Source organism: Dicentrarchus labrax, unplaced genomic scaffold (genome assembly GCF_905237075.1).
Source record: "Dicentrarchus labrax unplaced genomic scaffold, dlabrax2021, whole genome shotgun sequence".
Lineage (NCBI taxonomy): Eukaryota > Metazoa > Chordata > Actinopteri > Moronidae > Dicentrarchus > Dicentrarchus labrax.
Window position 1 is genome coordinate 2,011,427 of NW_026136721.1, and position 17,259 is coordinate 2,028,685.

The 17,259-nt window shown below is 40.9% G+C and overlaps 1 protein-coding gene and 1 long non-coding RNA gene across 4 annotated transcripts in view; both read right to left on the reverse strand.

Moving 5' to 3' along the window:
• Nucleotides 1–7,743, reverse strand: part of lama1 (laminin, alpha 1) — a 35,163-nt gene extending 27,420 nt beyond the window's left edge. For 2 of the 3 annotated variants that reach the window (XM_051384919.1, XM_051384918.1), the window contains exons 1-14: nucleotides 7,504–7,743; nucleotides 4,747–4,917; nucleotides 4,355–4,467; nucleotides 3,174–3,225; nucleotides 2,870–3,060; nucleotides 2,410–2,589; nucleotides 2,240–2,329; nucleotides 2,019–2,136; nucleotides 1,732–1,910; nucleotides 1,373–1,466; nucleotides 1,136–1,293; nucleotides 886–1,026; nucleotides 354–512; nucleotides 164–265 (exon numbers count right to left, since the gene is read on the reverse strand). In XM_051384919.1, coding sequence (XP_051240879.1) covers nucleotides 164–265; nucleotides 354–512; nucleotides 886–1,026; nucleotides 1,136–1,293; nucleotides 1,373–1,466; nucleotides 1,732–1,910; nucleotides 2,019–2,136; nucleotides 2,240–2,329; nucleotides 2,410–2,589; nucleotides 2,870–3,060; nucleotides 3,174–3,225; nucleotides 4,355–4,467; nucleotides 4,747–4,917; nucleotides 7,504–7,558 — 1,803 coding nt within the window. In that variant the 5' untranslated portion in view covers nucleotides 7,559–7,743. The remainder of the gene's footprint in view (nucleotides 1–163; nucleotides 266–353; nucleotides 513–885; nucleotides 1,027–1,135; nucleotides 1,294–1,372; nucleotides 1,467–1,731; nucleotides 1,911–2,018; nucleotides 2,137–2,239; nucleotides 2,330–2,409; nucleotides 2,590–2,869; nucleotides 3,061–3,173; nucleotides 3,226–4,354; nucleotides 4,468–4,746; nucleotides 4,918–7,503) is intronic. The other variant, XM_051384920.1, reaches the window with a different exon arrangement.
• Nucleotides 7,744–11,690: 3,947 nt separating this feature from the next.
• LOC127354777 (uncharacterized) lies at nucleotides 11,691–16,083 on the reverse strand. Its single transcript, XR_007881620.1, has 2 exons — nucleotides 16,025–16,083; nucleotides 11,691–12,446 (listed from the first exon to the last, which is right to left on the reverse strand). It is a non-coding gene; the product is annotated as an uncharacterized LOC127354777 (long non-coding RNA).
• Nucleotides 16,084–17,259: the final 1,176 nt, after the last annotated feature.

Consider the following 17,259-nt stretch of genomic DNA (forward strand, 5'->3'; position numbering starts at 1 on the left):
CACCATTCACTCTTTGGGGAAGTAAAGAAAATCAGAAACTAGGTTTTTATTGTTTGATGAGTAAAATGTGATGCAGCAGCTTTCAGAAACAGTTCCACTGAGAACTTTTACAGCTGGTTACTCTGAAGACAAGAAGTGACGTATTCCTAAAACATTTTCTTACCTCAATGATAATGTCAAAGTGGCCGGGGAGAGAATGGTCTTCATTGTCCAGTGGGAGATCGTAAACCACAGAGTAGTTCAGGAAACCTCTGTAAGACACCAGCTAGAGACAGACAGACAGAGAGACAGACAGTCAGTTTCCTGTTAACTGAGGGTTGAAATAATGACCAACAATGGAAATAGTAGCCTACTTTGTTTCCAAGGAAACTGTCAGGTGCCTCCCATGACAGCACTTGTTGATGGGCGTGGCCAGAAGAGGCGTTCCCGGGGATCGGTAGGTCATTGTCATTGATGACAGATGGGGTGTGGAGGGACTGAGGGGGGCGGAGCCAAGCGTCTTTATGAAGCACCTGAAAAACACAATCATATGAAATAATACAATATACTGCTGTGTTACCTACAGTGGCCGACAAGGGCAAGGGGTTAGGGTTAGGGTTAGTCGAGTGAATTTGCAGCGTTTATATCTTGCAATTGTTTTGGGGTTTTGTGTGTTTTTGAAATTTGCAGCATTTTTCTTTGGCATTTGTTTTGTGGGTTTGTAAGTTTGTGCTTCTGCTTCGTTTCTGTGATTGCAGCATTTTTCTCTTGCTGCGTTTTTCTGTTGCATTTGTTTTATGTGTTTGTGTGTTTTTGGCCACCATAGTTACCTGAGTACAGGTGTGTTCAGGTTTACAGATGTACGTCACCATATTACCTAAGTAGAGGTGTGCTTCTGTGTGTTACCTGAGTTGTGGACCAGGCGGAGCTCTCACAGACATCTGACACACCGAAGCAGAAACAGTCTGTGCAGCCGAGTGGATGATTGTCCTGCAGGTTGTAGAAACCTGGTTTACACAGATCACAGTGAGCACCCATCACATTCACCTGAGGAAAAGAGAACAGGGGAGAGTCAGAAAGCTTTAAAAATGTTCTGTTCCTGTTCAGACTGACACAGGCTGATTACCATGGTACAGTATGACGTCACTGTGTTTACCTTGCAGGTGCAGGGGCTGCAGGGGTCTGTGTTGATGCTGCCGGAGAGGTTGCACTCACATTGAGTACAGAGAGGAAAATCTCTGAATCCAAATGCACAACGATCACACTGTCGACCTGTGAAACCCTCCTTACACCTGCACTGACCTGCAGACACACCTGGACACACACACACACACACTGTGTAAGAACTAGCATCATCAACAACAATAATAACAATAAAAGTAACAGTAGTCACCTAGCTGTGTGCTGTCTCTGGTACAGGTTGAAGACTCTGATCCTCTTAGATCACAGTTACACTGAACACATGGTGAGTCTGAGTATGGAGACACCTACAGACACACACACACACACACACACATTAACAACAAGAGCTGTGATTGAGTAATACATAACATTTACTGGCAATAATGTTGACAAACTTGTATTTTTTTAAATGTCAGTAATCAGTAGTAGTATTTGCAGTATAGTCAGTACCTCTGCAGGTCTGTAGTAGTATTTGCAGTATAGTCAGTACCTCTGCAGGTCTGTAGTAGTATTTGCAGTATAGTCAGTACCTCTGCAGGTCTGTAGTAGTATTTGCAGTATAGTCAGTACCTCAGCAGGTCTGTAGTTCCCGGCGGTGCAGGTCTCACAGTTGATGCCGGCGGTGTTTTGTTGGCAGTTCATACAGACTCCGCCTCCCTGACGAACACCATGAGTGTTTAAACTCAAAGAGAGTTCAGAGACAGTCTGATTGTAGAAACAGTCGACGGCTTTGTTGTGACAGTTACACTCTGAGAAACAGACAGGTGAGTGACAGACAGGTGAGAGAGACATAGGTTAGAGACAAACAGGTGTCTTTAAGGGTATTTCTATATTTCTGTCTACTCTGTGTTTCTTACTTTCACATGTGTTTCCCTCAGAGACGGTTCCCGGTTGCCATGGCTGTTGGTGGTAACCAGGGCAACACTTGTTGCAGCTCTCTCCACAGGTGTTGTGTTCACACACACACTGCAGCTTCTGTTAACACACACACACACACACACACACACCCAGGTTAAACATTGCCATCAGTTGTCACTGTACTGTACAGGTATACAGGTGTACAGGTGTGTGTTGTTACCTTGGTAACAGGGTCCAGTGGGCAGCTCTGGGCATGGCCATAGCAGATACACATCCCACCCACAGAGATGTCTTTGATGGAGTAATAATACTGAGAGACAAAACATACTGTTGTTAATAACAGTTTATTCATAATTAACAACTGTCTGTCTCTCTTGCAGCCTGTCTCACCCTCCGGGTGACGATGGGGTCAATGTCTCGGGGGTCACGGGCACTCAGCGTCATCAAGTCGGCATTTAGTGTCCTGATTCGTTGAAGCCTCAGTCTGATGTAACGAGCTGACGTGAAGTTCAGGAGGTCAGAGGTCAAATCGTCAGCTCCAGGTCGGCCATTAATCAGAGACGTATGGATCTGAAAGGGAGACAGGTAGAGAGAGAAAGACAGGTCAGACAGACAGCTTGTCTACCCTCCAATCAGCAACTTCTGTGGCTGCAAATTAATCTAAGCGGAAGAACCAACAACTGCAGTTCCTCTAACATCCACTAGAGTCTGGCTCCAGTCAATAGAGCCCCATATTTAAATATCCAACTTTATAGCACACATAAACAGGCAGACAGCCAGGCAAACAGGCAGGCAGATAAACAGACAGACAGACTGACTGACTGGCAGACAGGCAGACAGAAAGTATCACCTCTCCATGTTCCAAGGGGTTCAGTCTGGAGTAGTATGACGTACAGATAACCTCGGTGTCTCTCTTGTAGGTCGGAGGTCCGAGTCTCGGTGTCACGTTGTAACGAGTCAAACACTCAGAATCACTGATGGCGTAAAACTGCCAGGGGTCAAAGGTCACACCATCCAGAGAGCGCTCCAGGATCCAGTTACCTGACCGAGAGACACAGACAGGTCAGTCAGAGAGACAGGTTGTAAAGGTTGTATTTGTATAAAGACATTAGAGTGCAGACAGACAGACAGACAGACAGACAGACAGGTCTCACCTGGCCGAGGTGAGTTAGCTGCCTTGATGATGATGTAGGCAACCTGAAAAATCTGAAGAGAAATAGGAACAATCAGTACAGTCACTGTTACCTGGTTACTCAGAGAACTCCTTTTATATGTGTAATCTATGGAGGTATATTTGTTCCTTCCACTCCGCAAAGTGCTCTTACACTACGTGCCACATTCACCCTTTCACACACATTCACTCATGGCAAAGCCCATCGAACAGAAACGCATTTATACACATTCGGGGGTTCAGTATCTTGCTCAAGGATACTTCATCATGTGGCACCAGGAGCCGGGGATCAAACCAGCAACCTTCTGATTAGAGGACGACCTGCTCTGCCTCTGCGCCACAGCTGCCCCAAGCAACCTAAACTACTTTATTTTAAGCAAACTAAATTCACTACATGTATTTACATGTTTGCTATTATCCAACATACAATAAAAACCCTTTCACACCTTCTGATTGGCTGTTTGGTCTCCAATCAAAACACTTCCATAAGAATATGAAAGCCAGCAGACGTTTCAGAATGAGATTGTAAAAACATTTTAATATAATACTGACAATCTGCTCTCAGTCTCTGTTTCATAATGCTTATGGGATGCAGTACATAGTTATACTATTTAACTGGACACTAAACAAGTCCTCTGATTGGTTGATTTTGTGGCACACTGCACACTGTGGTTGAGCACAGAGAGTAGATTAATAATAACAATAACAGACAGGAATACATGTAATGTGTACAGAATCACAAACACACTTACTGTCCGTGAGAATGAACAACTGTTTATTCATATAAACTAACCATAACCCATTTTTCTTTATAAACCAACATGTCAATATTATATCAATACTTTAAGAATGTGAACTTTTCCTCAGAAAGATTTATAATAAGCAAATACATGACTGTTGTTGTTGTTGTTGTTGTTGTTGCCTGGCACTATGAATACACCAGTACTGTGTGTTATTACAAGGCTCAGACTTATTTTAAACAGAAATGTCTTTGAACCAACTCTGTATAAAGTCATTTATACATCTCACACTGTGATTTGTTGACTGGTTGCCATGGAAACACTGTGGTGGGAATCAAACCACAAACTGTGTCCTGCAGTGTTCAGTCTGTTCATCTTCATCCCTTCAAGTATATATACAAACACACACACACACTGTTGTTACCTGTTTGAGGTCCAGTGTGACGGTAATCCAGTGAAACTGTCGTCCATTCTTGATACTTGGACTTTGCCACCACTGATTCGTCCCATCGATGGCGTTTGTGATTGGATGACGTTCTGAACAACATACACAAATACTGTTAGTACTGCTACTGCTTGTGTACTGAAGTACTGCCCTGTAGTACTCGGTACCCTGAGAAATGGTAATTCAGTGATGATGTGAAACATGATCAATTCAGTTTTTACATCTTCAGGAGGAACCAATGGACCACAGACAGGAAGTCAGACAGTATAGAGAGATGACTAAACTTAAGAACCCTAACCCAGACCCCTCTATGGCTCTAGTTTTAAATTGGACCTGCAGTTAGTGTGAACTCTGTGATCCTGGTTTTGTACCTTTGGACAGGATGGAGTTGGCATCACATTTTGGGCAGTGTGGGTTCTTGATCCGTCGTCCTGGAACATGTTCGACCAGTTTACAGTAAACCTCAGGTTCTGGATCTCCACATGTGGCGTTACTGCTGATCACTGCATTACTGGCCAAGTTCAGGATGGCCGGGAACAGACCTGAAACACAGCGCTAACTGTTAGCATCCTGAAACACAGCGCTAACTGTTAGCATCAAGGCACAGGTGAGTGAATGAACTCAGTGTCAAACTCAGACAGTCAGCAGTGCCTCAGACAGACCAGGTATTTCTGCAGGTAAACTCTCAGGTGAGTCACTGTCTAAAACCTTGTGGTAACAGTTCACTTCCTGAGGCTGTGTCATATGATACTGTACAGGGCAGAGGTCTGATATTGCTTTGGAACAGTTAACGGTTCAAATAAAATACAGAAACATTGCAGATAGTAATATTATTTTAAATATGATCGTGATTTATTTATAGCATTCAGAGGTTAAAGGTCAAACTGTTTCATCACTGATACACTCATCATTAAAGAAACCCAACCCTGAGCTTCCAACCATACCCTAACAGTTTAAAGTTGTTTTTTAAAAGTTCTTTAACAGGGTGTTTGTCTCATGAAGCTGTCACAATCTCTGACTCTCTGTCTGTTTTAATATTGTTAACTCATTCATTGAAGTGATAGAAAAGTAAAATAAATAAAAAGTACAACCAAAAGAAACATCGTCAACACTTTGATCAGTTGAGTGAAAAGATACAATCAGTGATAAAGAACACACACAGATGTTAATTACTGTTGTGTGTGATCAGCTGCCGAGGTGTGATAACTTCAACTGGGTGGTCTCACACACATGCACAATACACACAGTCTAAGGTCTGTGTGTGTGTGTGTGTGTGTGTGTGTGTGTGTGTGTCTGTGTGTGTGAATGTGTGAAATAAGTGAAAACGTCCACATGAACTGTCCCCAGGTGTTTCAGTAGCTTGTCTGTTCACAGTCTTAGCGGCAGACAGACACGTCTTCTTCTACTCACAGCCAACAGACGGGTAGAGAGTGAAACATACAGACAGACAGTTTCAGGATAGTCCATTCATTTGACTTCCTTAGTGAGGACCAGCTGTACATTAACAGCCACTGATGGTTCTGTGTGCTCTCAAAAGTAATCTACAGTCAGAAATCAGCAGATAAAAATATAAAAACAAAAAAACAACAACAATATTAAACCGTCAGAGACTGAACGTGCTGCAGTTCACACACTGAATTCAATGTGTGTGTGTGTGTGTGTGTGTGTGTGTGTGTGTGTGTGTGTGTTGGAATGTGTTAAATCAGTCTGTTGATATTCAGATTGACCTCTGACCCTCCCCCAACACACACAAACACACAGATGTGAGAGATCTACAGCTCTGTGGGGGATGGTTTTTTGGGGGGGTGGAGAGGAAGAGGGCGGAGTGTGTTAACAGTAATTATCACACACACACACACACAGACAGACAGACTGGTTCTTTCCCAGCAGGACACACAGTTTGTTACACACAAAGTGATCACCTGCTGATTCATTGATCACTGATCAGCTTCTTTCTTCATTTATTTCTCCCCACGCTTTTACAAGTTCCTAAGCCTAACCCTGCTGCCCCTGTTTCAGTTTTAACTCCAGGGTTTGTCTGGATGGACAAAAGGAGACTGTTTTGCTCTTAGTAACTAGGTGTCATGGTTGTCCACCAGCAGGTAACAGCATCAACAACTTGTGCCTTGAGACCCAATTCCACATGAATAATTATCATATAAGAGCCGTTAGAGCCACAGATAAAATGGATTCTATTACAGGTAAACACAGATTGTACTGCAGTATAACCACACTGGGTGAAACATTTCTGCACTTGAAAGTGAACTCAGTCAAGGATTTGTTAATGGGCCTTCAGGCTGCTGAAGACTAAACAGATAAATCCTGGATCATTGTGTTCGTCTGCAGTCATGTCTCAAGGATTCACCACGACTGTGTGAACTACATGAAGACATTACATATTTAAGAGAACTAAAGAGACAGCCATACAGAACTTTGGGAAACATTATTTCTTTACCATTTAAGGTCCTCTGCTTCATGTTAAATAACTGTGACACAGAAGGAGCTAACAGAGCCAACATTAACTCCCACAGTTTGTCTGTTTATGAGTTCCAGTTTATAACAAAAATCAACAATTCAAACTTTAACTGTGACTCAGATCATTTTAAATTTTAATTGAGTAACTATCAAACAGGAAGCTTGTTGGAGCTTTCAGTAGAAAATAGTTTTTCTTCAAACAACTGAATATAAAAATATGCTGAAGTTAAAATATTTACTGTCTGAAGATTAAATAACATTTGAACTCTTTATAATTAAAAAATTGAAAATTGAAATTGAAATTATTGAGTCAAAAGAACTCAATTGTTACTAATAATTAATATTTAAACACATTTGTCTGTTTCTATTTCATTTGACAAGATCTTCAAATTACTGATAAAACTGCCATGATACATTGGTGTATAGTAATATTATAAATAAACATAAAACAAATGTCAGACAAAATCTGTTTTCAGCCAAAATCAAAGAGACAGAAACGTTTCTGACTTCCTAACAAACTGAAACAACAACCTCAAAGATCTAACCTCTGTCCTCATTGTTCTAACAGGAGAACTCAGTGACACTCAGTCGAAGTGAAAATAAAGCAGTAGAAGTCAGTAGAATTTAATCAAAGAGAACAGAAAGTTTCTCACCTCTCTGTTGAGCTGCTGCTCGTTCCATCAGCAACAACAACAGCAGCAACTTCATCTCTGCAACCAGCAACTCAACCACAAATTCTAGCTGGGATTGAATTGGGACTAACTGGATTTAGACTGTTTCTAACTGGGACTAACTGGCTAACTGGACTGGTTCTCTCTGTGTTGTTCTTGCAGAATAAATCTAGTGAAGAGGAATGTGTTGCTGCAGAGTCTCTTTTGGCATGCCACAGTGACTCTACGTCTCTCTCTCTCTCTCTCTCTCTCATTCATTCAGCTCAATAAGAGGAGGGGGTGGGGTGGTGGTGGTGGACTGTACCATCTGATTTAGTGAGGGGGGGGTCTAATCCTATTTAAAGGGTCATTCTGAAGGATTTCTTTCTATTGGTGTCACGAAACATTAAAACAGACTGATGTTTGAAACTGACAGAAACACAAATTCATTAGTGTTTGTTTTTTCTTCAGATTTGTCCCCCCTGAAGATTTACTTTATTATTTATTATAATGATCCAGATGTTCCATCCACATGTAATACATGTATGCTTGGAACTCGTGAAGTGCAAAATGTTTAATTTGAAATAATTAAAAACAACCAAACTCTTGATTTGAGTGAACTTTTATGACCAAAGGTCTGTGTGTTAGACATCACTGATCAATGAGTCCATTGAAAGGTATCAGTGGATCAATGATTGAATCAAAAGAGTAATGAGAAGCTACAGAAACACTGAGCTGTTTATCTGTAAAGAAAAACAAAAAAAGTGGGTTAGGGTTAGACAGAGTGTAAAGGGTTAAATGATGTAAAAACAGTGGTCTGCTCCTTTAACTGTCTCCGCTCATTCAGCTCAAACTATTGTCTCAGTCAGAAGGGAGCGGGGGGGGGGTTACAATGTGTGTGTGTGTGTGTTTTGTTATTCACTCTTTTATTCTTTTTTCCTTTCTCACTTAATGTCTCTTCTCACTTCTCATGTGCTCATGTTCTCATTCCTCAAAGCAAAAGGCAGGAAGTGACAAATAGATGTATTCTGCCCATATTTTGTCTCTGTCCATTTGAAAAGTGAATAAATCAATAAAAAAAGAAGATAATATTTTTTTCAGATATATACTTTGCTTTAGATAACAGCCGCCAGCATACAGGGTAATCACTCTGGAGAGTTATGGTCTCATCTTTTGTAACAGAACATATACCAGTATGTAGTACTGACGAACAAGATGTGAAGTAATTGAACAAGGGGGTAACAATTGTTATACTGTAGTTATTATTGAACTGATGGTACCTATTCTATTATTTCAGGGTACAGTATGACTATAAAACTGAGCAAACATTGGATGTTCCCAGGAAAATGATGTGAAGAGTTCCTCACTCTTAGGATTACATACGGGTGAATCATTTTGTCCGATCCAGTGTCTTTCAGCTTTTTTCCTCTCCACTGGTGTCCAATTTATGTTGTGTCGTATTCCTGTTATTTCTAATGACCCTAGACCATGGTTAATAAAGAGTGCCACTAGATGTGTGTGTGTTTTTGTGATTTTTCCCTTCAAGGAACAGTTTCCTTGCCACGGTAAGCGTACTGAGTAGACTAGTTCTACCTAAAACACTCAGAGCTACTTCCTTCTTTTAGCGACTTTTCGCTATTTTCAAAGTTTTCACACACGCTAGCTTCTTTAGCACTAACACTTAACAATGGCTTCTCCCTCTTCCTCTGCTCTGTCCTGCTCAGTGTGCCAGATGTTTAGTTACTCCTCTGCCTTCTTTAATGATAATGATACATGTATTAAGTGTAGTTTAGTTACTGAGCTGGAGGCGAGACTTAGTGAACTAGAGGAACGGTACCGCACCACAGAGCTATCTTAAGCCGATATAGTTAGCCAGCCCCCAGTAGCCGGTGCAGGCTGACCGAAGGTAGCTTTTGCTAGCAGTCCCCCGGTAGCTCCCCCGGTAGTTCCCGAGCAGCCGGGAAGACAGGGAGAGTGGGTGACTTTCCAGGAGATGCATTGCCACAAACAAAAGAAGCCCACAGTTCACCACGAACCGATTCGTGTTTCTAATACATTTTCCCCACTCAGCGACACACACGCTGAGGAACCAACTCTGGTTATTGGCAGCTCGATAGTCAGAAACGTGAAGTTAGCGAAGCCAGCGGCCATAGTTAAATGTATCCCTGGGGCCAGAACGGGCGACATCGAATCGTATTTAAAACTGCTTGGTAAAGATAAACGTAAATATAATGAAAGCCGTATGTCGCCAGTCCACCGCTGGCTGTCGAGGTGGTGTCCAGAAAACGATGTGGGCTTCATTGATAACTAGAAGCCTTTTTGGGGAAAACCTGGTCTGATTAGGAGAGACGGCATCCATCCCACTTTGGATGGAGCGGCTCTCTTATCTAGAAACATGGCGAAGTTTATTTCTAAAACCGTCCAGAGTTAGGACCAGGAAGCAGAGCTGCTGTCTTACACACTTCTCTGTGCTTTCTTTAGAACAGTCACCCACCCAAAACCCCATAGAGACTGTGTCTGTCCCCCGACCACCTAAATTATTTAAAGAAATAAAAACAGGAGTTCAACATAAAAATCTAATAAAAATTAAAACTGACTCCTCAGTAGCACAAAATAAGAGAATGAAATGTGGGCTGTTAAATATCAGGTCTCTGTCCTCTAAAGCTGTTTTAGTGAATGAATTAAAATCAGATTATGATATTGATTTACTTTGTCTTACTGAGACCTGGTTGTCCCACGAGGAGTATGTTAGCCTAAATGAATCCACCCCCCCCAGTCATATTAATACTCACATTCCTCGAGGCACAGGCTGAGGAGGTGGAGTGGCAGCCATATATGATTCGAGCGTTTTAATGGACCCTAAACCTAAACTAAATTATAATTCATTTGAAAGCCTTGTTCTTAGTCTTTCTCACCCAAACTGGAAAACACTGCAGCCAGTTCTATTTGTTATAGTGTACCGCGCTCCTGGACCGTACTCTGATTTTATATCTGAATTTTCAGAGTTTCTATCAAGTTTAGTCCTTAAATCAGATAAAGTAATTATTGTAGGTGATATTAATATTCATGTGGATGTTGACAATGACAGCCTTAGTAATGCATTTATATCATTAATAGACTCAATTGGCTTCTGTCAGAGTGTAAATAAACCAACCCATTCTTTTAATCACACTCTTGACCTTGTTTTATCATATGGCATTGATATTGAACATTTAATAGTCTTCCCAAATTGGCACTTCTTTACTGGATATGATTAATCTTTCTTTATTATCAGGATATGTACCACAGTCCTTCAAAGTAGCTGTAATTAAACCCCTTCTTAAAAAGTCCATTCTTGACCCAGGGGTTTTAGCTAACTATAGACCGATTTCTAACCTCCCCTTCCTCTCTAAGATTCTGGAGAAAGTAGTCGCCAAAGAGTTGTGTGAATTTCTACATAACAATAGTTTATTTGAGGATTTTCAGTCAGGATTTAGAGTTCATCATAGCACAGAGACAGCTCTGGTTAAAGTTAATAATGACCTTCTGACTGCTTCTGACAATGGACTTGTCTCTGTACTTGTATTATTAGATCTTAGTGCTGCATTTGACACCATTGACCATAATATTCTTTTAGAGAGACTTGAGCATCAAATTGGCATTAAAGGAACCGCACTAAGCTGGTTTAAGTCATATTTATCAGATCGCTCGCAGTTTGTACATGTTAACGATGAATCTTCAATAAATACTACAGTTAGTCATGGAGTTCCACAAGGTTCTGTACTTGGACCAATACTATTTACTTTATATATGCTCCCTTTAGGCAACATTATTAGGAATCACTCCATTAACTTTCACTGTTATGCAGATGATACGCAGTTATATCTATCAATCAAACCCAATGAAATTCATCAATTATGTAAATTACAAACATGTCTTACGGACATAAAATCCTGGATGACCTGCAATTTTCTGATGTTAAACTCAGAAAAAAACGAAATTCTTGTTCTTGGCCCCAAGAACCTTAGAGACTCACTGTCTAAAGATATAGTTACTCTAGATGGCATTAACTTGGCCTCTAGCACCACTGTCAGGAATCTTGGAGTTATCTTTGATCAGGATTTGTCATTTAACTCCCACATAAAGCAGACCTCTAGGACCGCCTTCTTTAATTTACGTAATATTAGAAAAATTAGACACATCCTATCACAGACAGATGCAGAAAAACTAATCCATGCATTTGTTACTTCAAGGCTGGATTACTGCAACTCTTTATTATCAGGTTGCCCCAATAAGTCCATTAAAACGCTCCAATTAATTCAGAACGCTGCAGCACGAGTACTGACAGGAACTAGAAAAAGAGATCACATCTCTCCTGTACTAGCTTCTCTGCATTGGCTCCCTGTAAAATGTAGAATTGAATTTAAAATCCTCCTCCTCACCTATAAAGCTCTTCATGGTCAGGCCCCTTCATATCTTAAAGAGCTCATAGTACCCTATTACCCCTCTAGAACACTACGTTCTCTGAATGCTGGGCTACTTGTGGTTCCTATAGTCTCTAAAAGTAGAACAGGAGCCAGAGCCTTCAGTTACCAAGCTCCTCTCTTGTGGAACCAGCTTCCAGTTGTGGTTCGGGAGGCAGACACCCTCACCACATTCAAGAGTAGGCTTAAGACATTCCTCTTTGATAAAGCTTATAGTTAGGGCTGGATCAGGTGAGTCCTGAACCATCCCTTAGTTATGCTGCTATAGGCCTAGACTATCGGGGGATTTCCCATGGTGCACTGAGCTCCTCCCTTCCTCTCTCTTTCTGCACTCATTCATGTCCCATTAATGCATGTTACTAACTTCACTTCTTCCCCGGAGTTCTTGTGCTTTCTCGTCTCCCAGGTTCTCATGGATCCTGGTGGAGCCTCCTGCCATGGTCCTGCTTGACTGCCATTGCCAATACTGTTGTTGCTGTGCACCTGTCTCTCGCTCTCTCTCTCTCTGCCTCTCTCTCTCTCTCTCTCTCTCTCTCTCACCCCAACTGGTCGAGACAGACGACCAACCACCTAGAGCCGGAGGATCTGTCCTAGGTTTCTGCCTTTTAACAGGCAGTTTTTCCTTGCCCTTGTCGCCAAGTGCTTGCTCATGGTGGTACTGTTGGGTCTCTGTAATTAATGTTGAAGAGTTCGGTCTAGACCTGCTCTATTTGAAAAGTGTCCTGAGATAACTTCTGTTATGAATTGGCGCTATACAAATAAAATTGAATTGAATTGAATTGATTATTCATCAGTTTGTTTATGTCAAGAGATATTGTTTGTTTTAACTGTGAGCCCCTTTAACTGTGCCTCTTATCTTCTCCTAGAGCTGAAGGCTGACGGTGGTGGTGGTGGTTCCCCTGGGTAGTGGTGGTGATCCCTTGTGTGTGTGCGTGAGCCTCGTTCAAGATTTTCTTTGTGTGCACGTCAAGTTTTTGCTGTGTGAGTGGGGTGCTCTCCTTTTGTTTTTTGGATGTCACTTTCCCCTGCCGACCCCTCCTCCAGCCGGTAAGCCTCAGCCGGCACCTCCTCCCTTCCCCAGTTGGGCTCTCTTCTCCTTTTAACTTTTTGTGCCAAACCTTGTGCTCATTTAAATAATAAAATGTTGGATGTGATCATTGAACTCTGTCTCCTGCCCTCCCTTAGTGAACGAACCTGAGTGTCCTTTTGTGAGAGGTGGTAATTGACATTTAGTACGGGTCCTTGGGCCCTAACCCAAGGTGGCGTTGTCGGTAACAAATAAATAGAAAAGATCGTCTGATAACTTAGTAATCATCCCACCCTCGTTTCGCCACATATATATTGGGGATTTGAATCTGAACTGTGATTCTACTTTTTGTTGATTGTGAAAATAAACATCCGTGTGTTTACCTTTTACATTAATCCATCCCTCACTCCTTGAGTTGAACCTGAGTACAGTAGCCAATTAAGTGTTGTTCTTACTGGGTTACATTAGTCTTTCTCACCCATCCTGGAAAACACTGCAGCCAGTTCTATAGTGTACCGCGCTCCTGGACTGTACTTTGATTTTATATCTGAATTCTCAGAGTTTTCATCAAGTTTAGTCCTTAAATCAGATAAAGTAATTATTGTAGGTGATTTTAATATTCATGGGGATGTTGAAAATGACAGTCTTAGTAATGCATTTATATCATTAATAGACTCAATTGGCTTCTGTCAGAGTGTAAATAAACCAGCTCATTGTTTTAATCACACTCTTGACCTTGTTCTATCATATGGGATTGATATTGAACATTTAATAGTCTTCCCATATAATCCTTTCCTATCTGACCATTATTTAATAACTTTTGAATTCATATTATTAGATTATAAGCCATTAGGCAAAGCTTCCTATAGCAGATGTCTATCTGACAGTGCTGTAGCTAAGTTTAAGAAGGAGATTCCATCAGTGTTTAGTTCAATGCCATGTCTGAGTCCTATAATAACTTTAGTCCCTCCGAAATTGATAATCTTGTTGATAGTGCTGCAGGCTCACTACGAAGAACATTAGATTCTATCACTCCTATAAAAAGGAAATTATTAAAACATAGGAAACTAGCACCGTGGTACAACCACCAAACCCGCCAATTAAAGCAAAAAGCTAGGAAATGTGAAAGGAAATGGCGCTCTTCCAAATTATCAGAATATCGCTCAATTTGGCATGATAATCTTAAAACCTATAGAAAGGCCCTTCGTAATGCTAGAGGAGCCTATTATTCAGCACTAATAGAAGAAAATAAGAACAACCCTAGGTTCCTCTTCAGCACTGTAGCCAGGCTGACAGAGAGCCACAGCTCTATTGAGCCACATATCCCCATAAACTTAAGTAGCAATGACTTCATGAGCTTCTTTTATAATAAAACTATTACTATTAGAGAGAAGAAAATTAATCACCAACTGCCATCAACAGCTATCAATGGCTCTCCAAGTTCAGGAACTTTAACTAATGTAAACTTAGATATATATATTTAGACTGTTTTTCTGCTATCAATCTTCATCAGTTAACTTCAATCATTTCTTCAACGAAGCTATCAACCTGTCTGTTAGACCCGATCCCAACGAGGCTGCTTAAAGAAGTCGTAGCCTTAATTGGCACTTCTTTGCTGGATATGATTAATCTTTCTTTATTATCAGGATATGTACCACAGTCCTTTAAAGTAGCTGCAATTAAACCCCTTCTTAAAAAGTCCACTCTTGACCCAGGGGTTTTAGTCAATTATAGACCAATTTCTAACCTCCCCTTTCTCTCTAAGATTCTGGAGAAAGTAGTCGCCAAAGAGTTGTGTGACTTTCTACATAACAATAGTTTATTTGAGGATTTTCAGTCAGGATTTAGAGTTCATCACAGCACAGAGACAGCTCTGGTTAAAGTTAATAATGACCTTCTGATTGCTTCAGACAATGGACTTGTCTCTGTACTTGTATTATTAGATCTGAGTGCTGCAGACACCATTGACCATAATATTTTGTTACAGAGACTTGAGAATCAAATTGGCAAAAAAGGAACCGCACTAAGCTAGTTAAAGTCATACTTATCAGATCATTCACAGTTTGCCTTCTTTCATTTACGTATTATTACAAAAATTAGACACATCCTATCACAGACAGATGCTGAAAAACTAATCCATACATTTGTTACTTCTAGGCTAGATTACTGCAACTCTTTATTATCAGGTTGCCCGAATAAGTACATTAAAATGCTCCAATTAATTCAAAAGCCTGAGTACTGACAGGAACGAGTACTGACAGGAACTAGAAAAAGAGATCACATCTCTCCTGTACTAGCTTCTCTGCACTGGCTCCCTGTAAAATGTACAATAGAATTTAAAATTCTCCTCCTCACCTATAAAGCTCTTCATGGTCAGGCCCCTTCATATCTTAAAGAGCTCATAGTACCTTATTACCCCACTAGAACACTACGTTCTCTGAATGCTGGGCTACTTGTGGTTCCTATAGTCTCTAAAAGTAGAACAGGAGCCAGAGCCTTCAGTTACCAAGCTCCTCTCCTGTGGAACCAGCTTCCATTTGTGGTTCGGGAGGCAGACACCCTCACCACATTCAAGAGTAGGCTTAAGACATTCCTCTTTGATAAAGCTTATAGTTAGGGCTGGATCAGGTGAGTCCTGAACCATCCCTTAGTTATGCTGCTATAGGCCTAGACTATCGGGGGATTTCCCATGGTGCACTGAGCTCCTCTCTTCCTGTCTCTCTCTTTCTGCACTCATCCATGTTCCATTAATGCATGTTACTAACTTCACTTCTTCCCCAGAGTTCTTGTGTTGTCTCGTCTTTCAGGTTCTCATGGATCCTGGTGGAGCCTCCTACCATGGTCCTGCTTGACTGCCATTGCCAATATCATTGATATTAGTGTTATTATTACTATAAGTATTATTATAGCTATGGTTACTGTTGTTGCTGTTGTTGCTGTTGTCACTGCTCATTGTCCCCCATCGTTGCTGTTGTCAGGTTCATCATCATCAGTCACTACTATTAGTGTAGTTGTTGCTACTGTTGCTGTGCACCTGTCTGTCTGTCTGTCTGTCTCTCTCTCTCTCTCTCTCTCTCTCTCTCTCACCCCAACTCGTTGAGACAGACGACCACCCACCTAGACCCGAAGGATCTGTCCTAGGTTTCTGCCTCTTAACAGGCAGTTTTTCCTTGCCCTTGTCGCCAAGTGCTTGCTCATGGTGGTACTGTTGGGCCTCTGTAAATAATGTTATAAGGAGTTCGGTCTAGACCTGCTCTATTTGAAAGGTTTCCTGGGATAACTTCTGTTATGAATTGGCATTATACAAATAAAATTGAATTGAATTGAATTGAATTGAATTTTAATGTTATATGCGTTGTGCCAGTCTAGTTTAATTGTGTTGCCTGTTTCTCCTATGTATGAGATGTCACAGTGTTTACACTTGATGACATATACGCATTTGTGTGTGTTGTTTGTTAGGGTCTGTTTAATGGGGTATGTGGTGTTGTTTGTAAGGTTTTTAATTGTTTTATTTTGTCTAAAGTAATTTGGGCCTTGTTGAGGAATTGTGTTTAGGTCTGGCAGTTTACTTTTGACTAGGTATATGGGTTTATAAGGTTAGGTTTAAATTAATGTGTTTTATAAGGCCCAGTTTGGTTTCAGGTTCGCAGGCCTGGGAGCATGCGGTCTGTTGGATTCCCCCCGTCTCTGGAAATAAAAAATTAAGAATTATTTAAGAGTGCAGTTTTAAAGTAAACTTGTGTTTTTTAAACTGGTAAGAAAGACAACAATAGAGACAAACAAATACACGTAGGTGTTGGAACTGTTTGATCCATGTTGTGTTCAGTCAGTCACAGGTGCAGCTCAGGAAATATGCATATAATGATAACAATTATCTTCGGTTGTACATGATTATGTATATAGATGTAAACAGTAGGAGAAAGTCTCAATATGCAATTTAAGTGGACCAGGATGTAAGAAAAAAAGAGACAGACAGAGATGAGCATGCTTGCTTTGTTGGTTGTTTATTATATTTTAATAAAATTACAATTAATACACTGATGTTATATACTTTATTCTCAGGTCTGGAATTATGGTCCGGAAGCTGTTGAGGAGGAGGCCGGGTTCCCTTCACTCTCTTACTCCGTTTCCGGGTCCAGTTGAAAATGCTTTAATTGCCAGAATTAATGAAATTGTGATTGTGAAATTGTGAAAATGAACCAGTGAGAGAAGATCCCGCCGGCTGTTCCTGTGGTCCATTGGATGTTGTCTGTTGTGGTTATGAAATCA